Raw genomic sequence first — 12,445 nt, 5'->3', positions numbered from 1 at the left:
CTATGCAGGTCCCTTTATAACATTGTACTTTTAACTTTCCCAAGGAGCTTTTTACACCACTTTGTTAACTCTTAGGTAAGAATTTTACATAAGGGGCCATTTCCCCGTGTTCATGAAGGGTGCAAAATGGTCATATGTACCGAACAGATCAACCCAAAAATTTTAACTCATTCATTCATATTCATATTTATAAAGTTGAAGTAAAATTTCAAGATAAATATTTTTGTTTAAAATTTTTTGGAGTATATTTTATAATAAAATATTATCAGTCTACTTTGAATTTTTTTCCAATATATGTCTCTAATTTAGTAAAACTATTTGTTTATCCTCTATTTTGAACGTCACACAAGCAAGTACATAAAAATTGCGAAATGTAAAAGCAATGCTTACTTCTCTTTGTTTATTAGGTGCGGGGACAGCAGCCATAGCTCTCGGAATCGTCGCAAGCATCAATTTAAGGAATTTGATCCTTTCCTCAGTCGAGAGCTATGTTGAGATGTGCCTACAATCGCAGTCTCTGCAAAAATGTTTGCGTCTCAGTTGCGTTCAGACAGAAAACAAACCCAAGAAACTACATGGTGAGTTAATTTGTTTTGCCAATTTGGTTACAGCCGTCCAAAGCAAGTTTTCTATATCTACTGACTCGAAAACAACATTTGCGATTATCTTCCAAAACTGTATAATTTAAAGCAAACTTTTCAGAGTATTGTAAGACTACATTTTAACGACGCTAAAAATTGATTGATTTGGTATATTTTACTTCGCTTTTCTGCCACTTTTGGCTAATCGCGACGATAAAGGATTAGTGATATTCACATTTATAAGTATATTTGTGCGTTAATTATTCTTAGGACTTCAAATTTGGTCTTTCTAACGACATTTTCACGAAAAAAACCACTTAAATTCATCTGTAACATTCTTTGAATATAGTCTAATATCTATCGCAGCGATAAAGATAAAAGTGTCAGGAGCTGGTCCACCGGTACGCCCTCTCTTACCACTCCTCAGCAAACAAGAAAAAATATATAAATAAATACTCTTCTAGCCAAAATATGCACCTTTCTATGGTATATAGTGTTTATTTAGTGTAACTATCTTCATGCTCTAGTTACTCATCACGCAATGAAATCCCATTCAGCAAGTATCAGAAAGTTTATATTAGGGGAGGGTGGGGTAAGTGAGACAGGGCGGGCAAGTGCATCCATCCTAGCTAAATTGTAGACCATGATAGAAAATGAATCCGCGAGAAGCTAGTTGGTGTCATGGAAGAGCGTCCACCTAGAATCTTAGACAGTCGCACTTGTTCAAAGTTTGATTGATTCACTGGTAGGTAATTTTTGTTGCGTTACTACAATTATAGTTTAATTTTAACAACAATGCCCCCATATGTATTGAGCAGTATGCGTGCTAAATTTTTCATTCTTGGGAATGCCCACTCAATCCTTTTGCCAGTTAATTTTCTGAAGGACTCTCCAGCACATTCAATTAATCAGGACACATGATTTAAGTGGTTTAGAACATTTGTCTGGTGAAAGTTATTTGCCAAGTTTTATTGTTCAATTTCTGTATCTGGCTGGTTTCATTTGCTACACCAGGTGGCGCAAGTACGTCCACGATTTATTTTATTTTTTTAACAGAGAAGTTAATTCTCTTTTTGTATCTGAACTAGATAAAAATATTCATAACTGTTCTACGTGTCGCCTGGTAAAAGTTTGTTTCTTGTCAAATAAATAATGTGCACACTATGACCTTTCTTTTCTTAAGGGGTCTCACTTGCCCCACTCTCCCCTATATTTTGTTATTATCATCATTATGCAGTATTTTACATGTAGAAGTACTATCTATAATACGAAGTACAAATACTTCGACCATACAATTATTTTTTTAAATATATTTCACAGATTATAATCATACAAGAACTTAATGAATATTCTTGACATTTGAGTTCCATTTCTTTGCAGTCCCCGACAGCACTTGGCCACAGAGGGGTGACGTAACATTCGATCACGTGTTTGTAAGGAGTCTTATGAATGACGACATACTACTAAAAAGTGCAAGATTTGAGATTATGCATGGTCAAAAGGTGAGTCGAGATAGAAATTGTGACTGGGAAAAGTGTGATTATTCGCACTGTCTTTCTTTTTTGTTTTCAGAGTGTATTTTAAGCATGAAAAGAAAGTATTAAGGACCTGGAGGGATCCTTTGAGAAAATTTTTCTGGCTAGGGAGATACTATCCCCGCACCTCCTTCGCTTCGAACACTGGTGTGAGACGTCACACAACATAAACTTTAAGACTAAAATTTACTGCGAACTTTTGTGTGCAAATACTAGTAACAAAATATAGTAACTATGGATTTTGCATTTACTGTACAAAATGGAAAAATAATAATGAAAGACGGTTGTGCTAGATTTTCATTCATCTTGCAGATCGAATAGAATTCTGATAAATTATAAATTTGGAATAAAATTGGTTTGTTTCTATTAGTTTATGATAGCTATTATTGTATAATATTGTATAATACAATAACATTGTATTATAATAATCATTATTATTATTATTTCTATTGTTTAAGTTTTATCAATAATTTACTCCCAATGTGCGATGGACAGTCACCGGCTACGACGCCAGGGTCCCGGGTTCGAATCCCGGCCTGGGCATGGATGTTTGTGAGTATTAATTCATCAATAAGTGGACTTTAAATAGAAAATTTTCAATGGTAACTTCTACCACCGCCGTAGAGTAGGCAACACGCATAACCCCCTTGCAGGGAAACGAGTATTTCAAGATCTAGGTGTCCCATTTTTATTGACGGTAAGGCCCCTCCACTGGGGATCGAACCTGGGGCTCCTTGATTGCATGGTGAAAGCGATACTAGTGCGCCATCGGATATAACAACATAACATCCTTAAGCACCACCTACCTTGGAAGTTCGCATGTGAAACTGATTTCATTGAGCTATTTTCGCTTCGCAGATTGGCATCATAGGTTCAGGCAGGTTGGCTGTTCTGGATGCACTCCTTCTGATGGCGAAAGTGGAAGGAATGCTCGTAGTGGACGGTATCGATATATCGAAGATCGACCCTCGACGCTTACGTAGAAGCATCTCCGTCGTGCCCAAGGACCCAGTCATGTTGCCCACGACAGTCAGACAAATACTGGATCCCCTCGGGAGAGAGACAGATGCCACCGTGTGGGATGTTTTGGACATGGTATGTAACGCCATTTTATTAATAAGAGGTTACAAGTCTATATCGTATTCAAAATAATTTTGTCCTTCCACAATAACTCCATCCACTTCTTGAATGCATTTATCTCAGCTTTGAATATTTCCATTCCCTTGTGCCTATATACCATCATGTAGTACCCTCCCCTCTCTTAGTATATGTCCCCCAGCTTTAAGTAAACGCTTTATTTTTCGCTACACCTTTCTTACTACTCACCACTCTTTCAGTCTCAGTTCCATGGACGTCCGCAGGATTTTTTCCAGGGAGGGGCAAGGAAGGTATTTTTTTCCAGGGGGGCAAACAAGGCAAATTTCCCCCCAAAATAGTGTTGTTCCCTAAAAAAACATTGCTTAAATTTGAATTTATGGTGTTCATGCAATAATTAACACATATTATTGTGGCAAAAATGAAATTATATGTGTGAAATACATAATTTTTGTTTGACTTTCATTTTCCAGGGGGGGCACGCCCCCCCGTTGCCCCCCTTCCGGACGCCCATGCTCAGTTCCCTTTGCCGGAAAGCAACGATCGGTTCGGTTGTGTTCGGCTGACATCGTTTACTTTCCTGTCTCAAGATGCCGAACGCTGCTCGCTTGCCAATGCTACTGTATATTTATGTATTTACATATAGTGAGTGCATGGTCCAGATCCAATTTTAAACTGCAGAATGAGTCCCAGTTAGTCGATCACAGCATCAAGTTCGCCTTGAACAAATTTTACCAAAATTTCTGCCTACTTTTGACACATATTTCATTACTTTTGTGCATATTTAATTGTTTTAGGACGTTTCTACACGCTTTATGGCTTTTTGTTTATACTTTTCTTCCTTTGTTTTGTACGTGTGTGTGTGCTTGTGTTTATTTCCCTTTCGTGACGCTCCTTTTCCTGCTTGAAATCCTTATTGTATCATCTGTTACAACATAGGCGGTCCGCCCGTTGCCAAGACACACGACACACCGGCTCGGTCCCCTCGACAGACAAAGACCGGGCGTCGCTGCCTACCAAATATCTTTCTGTTATAAATATATATATGCCACGACTACGCTCAGTTCCTGCGGGGCATGAGACCCCGCATCCCAAAGTTCCGGTAAAGGTCTGCTTTTGAATAATAATATAATTAAAATTAAATTTAGGCTTACTCATCTAAGACTTCAAAATAAGGTAACCCATCTCATGCTTGAATCTCCATCGTGATCGCACCCGCATCCCACTGACCAGTGAGGACACGCATGCGAGTCGCGAGCGAAATCAGCATAATCGAATCTGACGTCCTTTAGATTGATAAAGCCTCCGCCTCACTGACCAGTGACGGCGGGACACCTCACCAACCAAAAGGATGCCAGTTAATTTATACTTATTAGACAAATTTACTACAAGGAAATACTAATTAACGATTATAAATTTATTTACAAATCCAAACATTTAGGTTGAAAGAAAAATATACAATCTTCTGATCAAGAGAAAACTACAATGTCAAAATTAAATTTTTGTTCAAAATGACTTCCGTAACAGACTGAAACTTGCCTTCGAGTAAACATACAATCCAGAGAGCTCTCTCTTATATATATATTGTCCATATCCCCTCATAGAACTAACCCAGCTTAACTTGGTTTCAATAAACAGGTGACAAATTATTCAGTAATGATCGACAAAATTTCTATTAACCACAACCAAAGGAAAATTTACATAAACATCTATCCGTAAATATCTATTCGTGCTTCTGTCATATTTTCACATCTGCATTATGTTCTCTAGAACTCATGAGGTATACTACCCTCTTCGGGGCCAACCTCCAATAACATTCATAACTAAATATAAGGGGAGCCTTTCCCTACCCAATACCAAAGCTATATCTCGGCCACAAATTATAAATGTCCACGTGGAATTCCTTAACATAACATGGGACACTGTCTACCCTTTTTGGCTACTCACATTGCAAAAGCAAAACAATAGACCTTTACATTAAATGATTTTCTATAAAAACATATACTCGACCGGTCACCTATTATAACTGTTTCAAAATTATATTTAATATAAAACCTAAATAAGAGAAACCAATAAACGTTCCGGATACTCTGACTTTAAAAATGGACGTGAAACTATATAAGCTATCAGATTTAAGAGACACCCTCTGACCAGAGGTATGCTCTCGGATTTAAGTATCAAAGAAACAAATTTATTTAAGTGAACCTCCTGACCAGGAGAATTCAGAATGATTTAAGAATAAAAATTAACTAGACGAGAAGGATGTATATCTTGAATTTATATCGGAGTCACACTGACCAGTGCCAACTTCGACTGAATTTAAGAATCAAAATTTTAAATTATTAAGATTAAATAAGTATGAATCAAATTATTTATATGCTCGCTAAATCCCCTTTAAGGATCACGCTGACCAGCACAAATCCTGAAAGGTGGCTTACGGAAAACTCAGGACATTGTGGAAGGGAGAGCTGACCAGCCACTCCCCACACAACGCCCGTATTCTCCCAGCCCTGGACCTCGACAAGCGATTTAATCACCTAACGATTCCGGAATCTACTGCTATACTGATTATTTTGCCAGCGAGACAGCTGGTATTTATACTTGCGGGATTGCGCAATTCTATTTCCCAACAAAAGATTTCGACAAACTGAAAAGTTATTTTTAGCATTCAACAATTACCCCTTCCAAAAAGGCATATCGAAAAACACAATGCAAGCTAAACTTATTTACAAACCCACGCAGCGCCGAACGAAAAAGAACCCATTGTTGTTAAGAAAGAAAAATAATGCTGCTTTAACTTGTTTCGCGTTCTCTTTCGCTTGGCAGAAACTGCGTTACAATTTTTAACAAAGATAAAATGTACATTCAAAAGATTAAAACTCTAAAAGAATTTATACGAGGGCTATCGAAAAGTAATTTAAATATTAAAGAAATTTACCAAAATTTATCAATCGTTACAATATGCCCCTTTCTTTTTTTTGGAGAATTTTTATCAAAAAAAAATAATTAAATTCCTTCTTTTTGAGAAAAATTCTCAAATGAAAATCCAATTAACTAATGATTGCCTCTAACTTACTTAATAACCTACATGATATAAACAATACTAATCTACGATATATACATTCACACTAAAACAAATACTTCAGACTTTAAGAAAAGCCATGCCCCTTTTCACCACGATTGCTTTTCTTTTTAACCGAAAAAAGTTCGCACAGGTGGTCTTTGTAATTCCTCGGCACTCAAGTTCCTTCATTAGCTTTTCCGCTGGCATTTCCCCATCTTCAAGTAGGTCGCGGTACACCTGTATCACTTCCTCATCCTCTCTTTCACGTGACGAGAAACTCCAACCATCCAAATTATCTCCTGCTTCTTCGTTGATTGGCGATCCATTTTCGCTGTCTTCTCGTTCACTGTACTCTTCACCGGGGCTCACTGCACTATGTTCGTGGACACATTCATCCTGTTTGAGGAGTGTCACTGGATCAGTTTGTATGGCGACCGACACTAACTCCCTCCTTTGTTCGTCTTCATCTTGCCTTATTTTTAATAGTTTTGCCGTGACGCTTTGCAAAATTCGGAACTGGCCCTTCTGCGCTCTTAGAAACCTTTCATGCTCTTCCTTGAAAGCTGACAGCGTCTGTCCAACCTTCCTTTCCCACAGTGCCAACTCCACCTGTCTTACCTTTTCTTCACCTTGGAATACTTTTCCCAGTGTTTTTATTTGTCTTTCCAGCTCTGTTTTTCGCCAATCTCGAACCACTGACTCCAACTTCCCAAACTCTTCCATCATGATCTTCCTGATTTCTTCCATTCCAGTTTCCTTTGGCGCAAACACGGTCAATCTTTCTACTAAAGTTCCCACATCTTGTTGTACTTGCTTAATTGTCTGAAGTACTTCCGTTTCTTCTTCCCAAAATTTCGTATCTGCAAAGACACTCCTACTCTTATAAGTTTCCTCCAGGTCATTCTCCGTCCAATCCCGATTTTCCATAGCCATTTCTTTTCTTTCTTTTCTTTCTTCCTAAAAAAAAATCCTATATATTTACATTTATATCTATTTAATTTATATACAACTATTTTTCAATATAAGCAAATACAGATTGCCTTTTTCTATCGAGCCCTAACGTTATGGAATAATATACAACTATTTTTTTTTTTTTTTTTTTTACAATATGAGCAAAACAGGTTCCCTTTTCTAATCGAGCCCCAACGTTATGGCGCCACTTGCAAAGTTACACTTGGTTGGCCCCACGTTGGGCGCCACTTGTTACAACATAGGCGGTCCGCCCGTTGCCAAGACACACGACACACCGGCTCGGTCCCCTCGACAGACAAAGACCGGGCGTCGCTGCCTACCAAATATCTTTCTGTTATAAATATATATATGCCACGACTACGCTCAGTTCCTGCGGGGCATGAGACCCCGCATCCCAAAGTTCCGGTAAAGGTCTGCTTTTGAATAATAATATAATTAAAATTAAATTTAGGCTTACTCATCTAAGACTTCAAAATAAGGTAACCCATCTCATGCTTGAATCTCCATCGTGATCGCACCCGCATCCCACTGACCAGTGAGGACACGCATGCGAGTCGCGAGCGAAATCAGCATAATCGAATCTGACGTCCTTTAGATTGATAAAGCCTCCGCCTCACTGACCAGTGACGGCGGGACACCTCACCAACCAAAAGGATGCCAGTTAATTTATACTTATTAGACAAATTTACTACAAGGAAATACTAATTAACGATTATAAATTTATTTACAAATCCAAACATTTAGGTTGAAAGAAAAATATACAATCTTCTGATCAAGAGAAAACTACAATGTCAAAATTAAATTTTTGTTCAAAATGACTTCCGTAACAGACTGAAACTTGCCTTCGAGTAAACATACAATCCAGAGAGCTCTCTCTTATATATATATTGTCCATATCCCCTCATAGAACTAACCCAGCTTAACTTGGTTTCAATAAACAGGTGACAAATTATTCAGTAATGATCGACAAAATTTCTATTAACCACAACCAAAGGAAAATTTACATAAACATCTATCCGTAAATATCTATTCGTGCTTCTGTCATATTTTCACATCTGCATTATGTTCTCTAGAACTCATGAGGTATACTACCCTCTTCGGGGCCAACCTCCAATAACATTCATAACTAAATATAAGGGGAGCCTTTCCCTACCCAATACCAAAGCCATATCTCGGCCACAAATTATAAATGTCCACGTGGAATTCCTTAACATAACAGGGGACACTGTCTACCCTTTTTGGCTACTCACATTGCAAAAGCAAAACAATAGACCTTTACATTAAATGATTTTCTATAAAAACATATACTCGACCGGTCACCTATTATAACTGTTTCAAAATTATATTTAATATAAAACCTAAATAAGAGAAACCAATAAACGTTCCGGATACTCTGACTTTAAAAATGGACGTGAAACTATATAAGCTATCAGATTTAAGAGACACCCTCTGACCAGAGGTATGCTCTCGGATTTAAGTATCAAAGAAACAAATTTATTTAAGTGAACCTCCTGACCAGGAGAATTCAGAATGATTTAAGAATAAAAATTAACTAGACGAGAAGGATGTATATCTTGAATTTATATCGGAGTCACACTGACCAGTGCCAACTTCGACTGAATTTAAGAATCAAAATTTTAAATTATTAAGATTAAATAAGTATGAATCAAATTATTTATATGCTCGCTAAATCCCCTTTAAGGATCACGCTGACCAGCACAAATCCTGAAAGGTGGCTTACGGAAAACTCAGGACATTGTGGAAGGGAGAGCTGACCAGCCACTCCCCACACAACGCCCGTATTCTCCCAGCCCTGGACCTCGACAAGCGATTTAATCACCTAACGATTCCGGAATCTACTGCTATACTGATTATTTTGCCAGCGAGACCGCTGGTATTTATACTTGCGGGATTGCGCAATTCTATTTCCCAACAAAAGATTTCGACAAACTGAAAAGTTATTTTTAGCATTCAACAATTACCCCTTCCAAAAAGGCATATCGAAAAACACAATGCAAGCTAAACTTATTTACAAACCCACGCAGCGCCGAACGAAAAAGAACCCATTGTTGTTAAGAAAGAAAAATAATGCTGCTTTAACTTGTTTCGCGTTCTCTTTCGCTTGGCAGAAACTGCGTTACAATTTTTAACAAAGATAAAATGTACATTCAAAAGATTAAAACTCTAAAAGAATTTATACGAGGGCTATCGAAAAGTAATTTAAATATTAAAGAAATTTACCAAAATTTATCAATCGTTACACATCCTTATTTCAGAGTTTTTCAAAGCACATTGACTTACTTGAGAGGAACCTGAGAGCAGTCTCTATTTGCAGGTGAAGCTGACGAACACAGTGAAAGGTCTCTGTAAAGGGCTAAACACACCCTTCGCCGGCAGCGACCCCCTCAAGAGCGTAGGCAAGTGCAGGCTGCTGTGCCTAGCTCAGGCACTCCTGAAGAAAGACAACATCGTCCTGATAGAAGAAGCCAAAGGGAGCGACAGCACGTATGGATATGTTTTACTTACCAGTGCATAGTCACAGAATATTAATAGTTTATTAAATGAAGTGGATTCCTAGAGAGTAAACCCTCGATAAAGGTTTTAGTAGTAGTCAACACTGGCGCAGGAAGGATACAGGGGTGCATTATCACCCTAACGTCTTTCTCAATATTTTGATTTGTCCGTTTGTCAAAATTTGTTTTTAAGACAATTCTATGTTCAGTCTGGACATGCAGTATAGTATTGATTGATTTGATTTATATTACTTCGCTTTTCTGCCATGCTTTGGCTAATCGCGAAGATGAGGATGAGTGACGATATGATGAAATTGATGACCCAGGCCGGGATTCGAACCCGGGGTCTTTGGTGTAGTAGCGCGCTGTGCTAACCACTCCTCTATGGAATTCGGCTACATTATAGTTTAAAGCGGAATCTGAAGCACTGTACCATGTGACTCTACAGAGAATCGAACACGAGTCTACAACATGGAGGAGGTCTTTGATACTTAAGTACTTTATTCCGCAACAGATGTTCCGATACAAGATGACAGCTGTGTCACCAACGACGATGAGGATGAATCTTACTTGCTTACTTACTTACTCCTTGGCTGCTACAGCCCCTGAAGGACCTTGGCCTCTCTTACAATGATAACTCATTCCCTTCTATCTTCTTCTCTACTTCCCATCCTCCTAAGGTCCTCCTCAACATCCTCCAACCTCACCACTGTCCATTATCATTTACTGTCCCGCATATACATACATATACATATATATATATATATATATATATATATATATATATAGTATACTGGAGGATTGATGAAAAGGTACTACTAACACACAAAAGAACAACCACGTGTTTTTCTGGGAATTGATTGTTCATAAAAATGAGCAATGTAAACATGGGCGTACTCAGACGTTTTCCCAAAGAGGAACAAACTTTCTCTCAGGGAGCAAACAACCCTACGAAATACTTGTTTTGAATATTTAAAAATGTTAAAATGTCAATTTTTTATTCCCGGCCAGAAGCATAACGACAATTTGAATGTTTTAGCAAAAATGTTATTCAAATGAGCAGTTAAAATCACTCAAGCGGCAATAAAACTTTTGCCATTAGATACATTTTTCAATGCAAACAAGATTTGTTAAATATAAAATGTATTAACCGTCAGTTTTTGATAAGAATTTTTAAACATGAACAGAACGTGAGTTAGATTTTGCAACAAATATTTCCCCATTTTGGAAGTTACATATTTGAGCCATTTTACATATTTTACCAAATTCTTCTATATATTTATGTATATATTTCGAAAGTTAGAGTTACAAAAAAGTCTGGGCTGTAATTATTATGACTGTAGACAAAAGAAAAACAACGTGTAGAGTATAGATATGAGGTAATTTTCATTTCTTTCTTGTTTTCAGCTCCGAGGCCCTGATCTTTCTCCTGGCGAGAAGCAAATTGTCGGATCGCACCGTCATAACGGTCACCGAAAATCCGGATGACGTCATAGACAACGACAGAGTATTGGTTGTGGAAGACATGGAAGTGCAGGTAAGCCAAAACGTCATTCGCGCATGCGCAGATTAAAAATCGATAAACATCTTATCCTCGAACCTCGTATAATTTGTCTTGGAGCACAAGTTCTAGCGCTTAGTTTTCCCTCAGCTTCACCCCCATTTCTATTAAATTTTTTCCACACTTTTTCTAGTTCCTAGTAAAACCGAACCGATATTGTTACTTGTTATTCTGTTACTGTGGGTTTACTGAACGTACAACTCTCCCCGTTATTTCACTTACACAAGTACTTTCTCTATTTCGAAATTGTACTGAAATACTACAAGAACTCCTGCAATATTTATTTTTGAATTTTCGGAAGTTGAACTGGAGCTTTTAACTGTTGTACCAATTTTAATTGTGTGTTTTGTCTTATTTCAATCGTAGAAGAAAAATTACAGAATACAGTCATACAGAAAATAATTCAAAATTCCTGCAATGTTCACATTCGAATTCATGAAGTAAATGCTGCTTACAAATTTTCATTTTCCTCGATTATTTTACTTGTATAAAGTTTTTGAAATGTACAAAATTGTGCAAAAAAGTGGTACCCAGTGATGTAGCTAGGCAAATATGTTGGGGGGGATTGAATATATATATGTGTGTGTGTGTGTGTGTTTGTGTAACGTAATATGGCTTATAAATTATATGTATGTCCTTTTATGTATGTTATATATTAATAATATTCATACATGATATACATTGACTACACACTTAATCTATATCTCAGGAGTTTGGCCATCCTTACTTCCTTCTTGAGAACGAGGAAAGCTACTTCAACAAAATGGCGCAGGAACACGAAATGGCGGTGAGGGGGAATGGAAAGAACTGAGGACTCTGCAGTAGGATTTGAAGTGATACTAACCTTCTTAATATGATATGTACTGTTCTTTTATAATTTTGTAACGCATTGCAAATCCTTATATAAACATTTGTGTAAATATAAAAAGGGTTATTATTTCACAACAATGCACAATTTTCCATTTCATCATAGACTGACGTTCATTTTACAGATTCGCGTATATCACGAACAGAAACTGTCAACATAACGTATCAAAATAAGTACTTTAACACCTTTAGAAAAAAACAACTTTGCCTGATCAGTGAAAAGATATATCGTGTAGGGACGACTGCAGTCCGATGAG

General features: G+C 37.4%; 1 protein-coding gene across 1 annotated transcript in view; it reads left to right on the top strand.

Annotated features, from left to right (window-relative positions):
- The window catches only part of LOC145994168 (ATP-binding cassette subfamily C member 4-like), a 108,906-nt gene extending 96,703 nt beyond the window's left edge, over positions 1–12,203 (top strand). Inside the window, exons 20-25 of the mRNA XM_083130262.1 lie at positions 408–578; positions 1,962–2,083; positions 2,975–3,211; positions 9,583–9,752; positions 11,168–11,297; positions 12,031–12,203. Of these exons, the coding sequence (XP_082986388.1) occupies positions 408–578; positions 1,962–2,083; positions 2,975–3,211; positions 9,583–9,752; positions 11,168–11,297; positions 12,031–12,132 (932 nt within the window). The 3' untranslated portion in view covers positions 12,133–12,203. The remainder of the gene's footprint in view (positions 1–407; positions 579–1,961; positions 2,084–2,974; positions 3,212–9,582; positions 9,753–11,167; positions 11,298–12,030) is intronic.
- Positions 12,204–12,445: the final 242 nt, after the last annotated feature.

This window comes from Lepisma saccharinum, chromosome 10 (genome assembly GCF_977018435.1).
Source record: "Lepisma saccharinum chromosome 10, izLepSacc3.1, whole genome shotgun sequence".
Classification (NCBI taxonomy): Eukaryota; Metazoa; Arthropoda; class Insecta; order Zygentoma; family Lepismatidae; genus Lepisma; species Lepisma saccharinum.
Note: the sequence above shows the minus strand (reverse complement) of the source record. Positions and strands in the feature narration are given on the sequence as shown.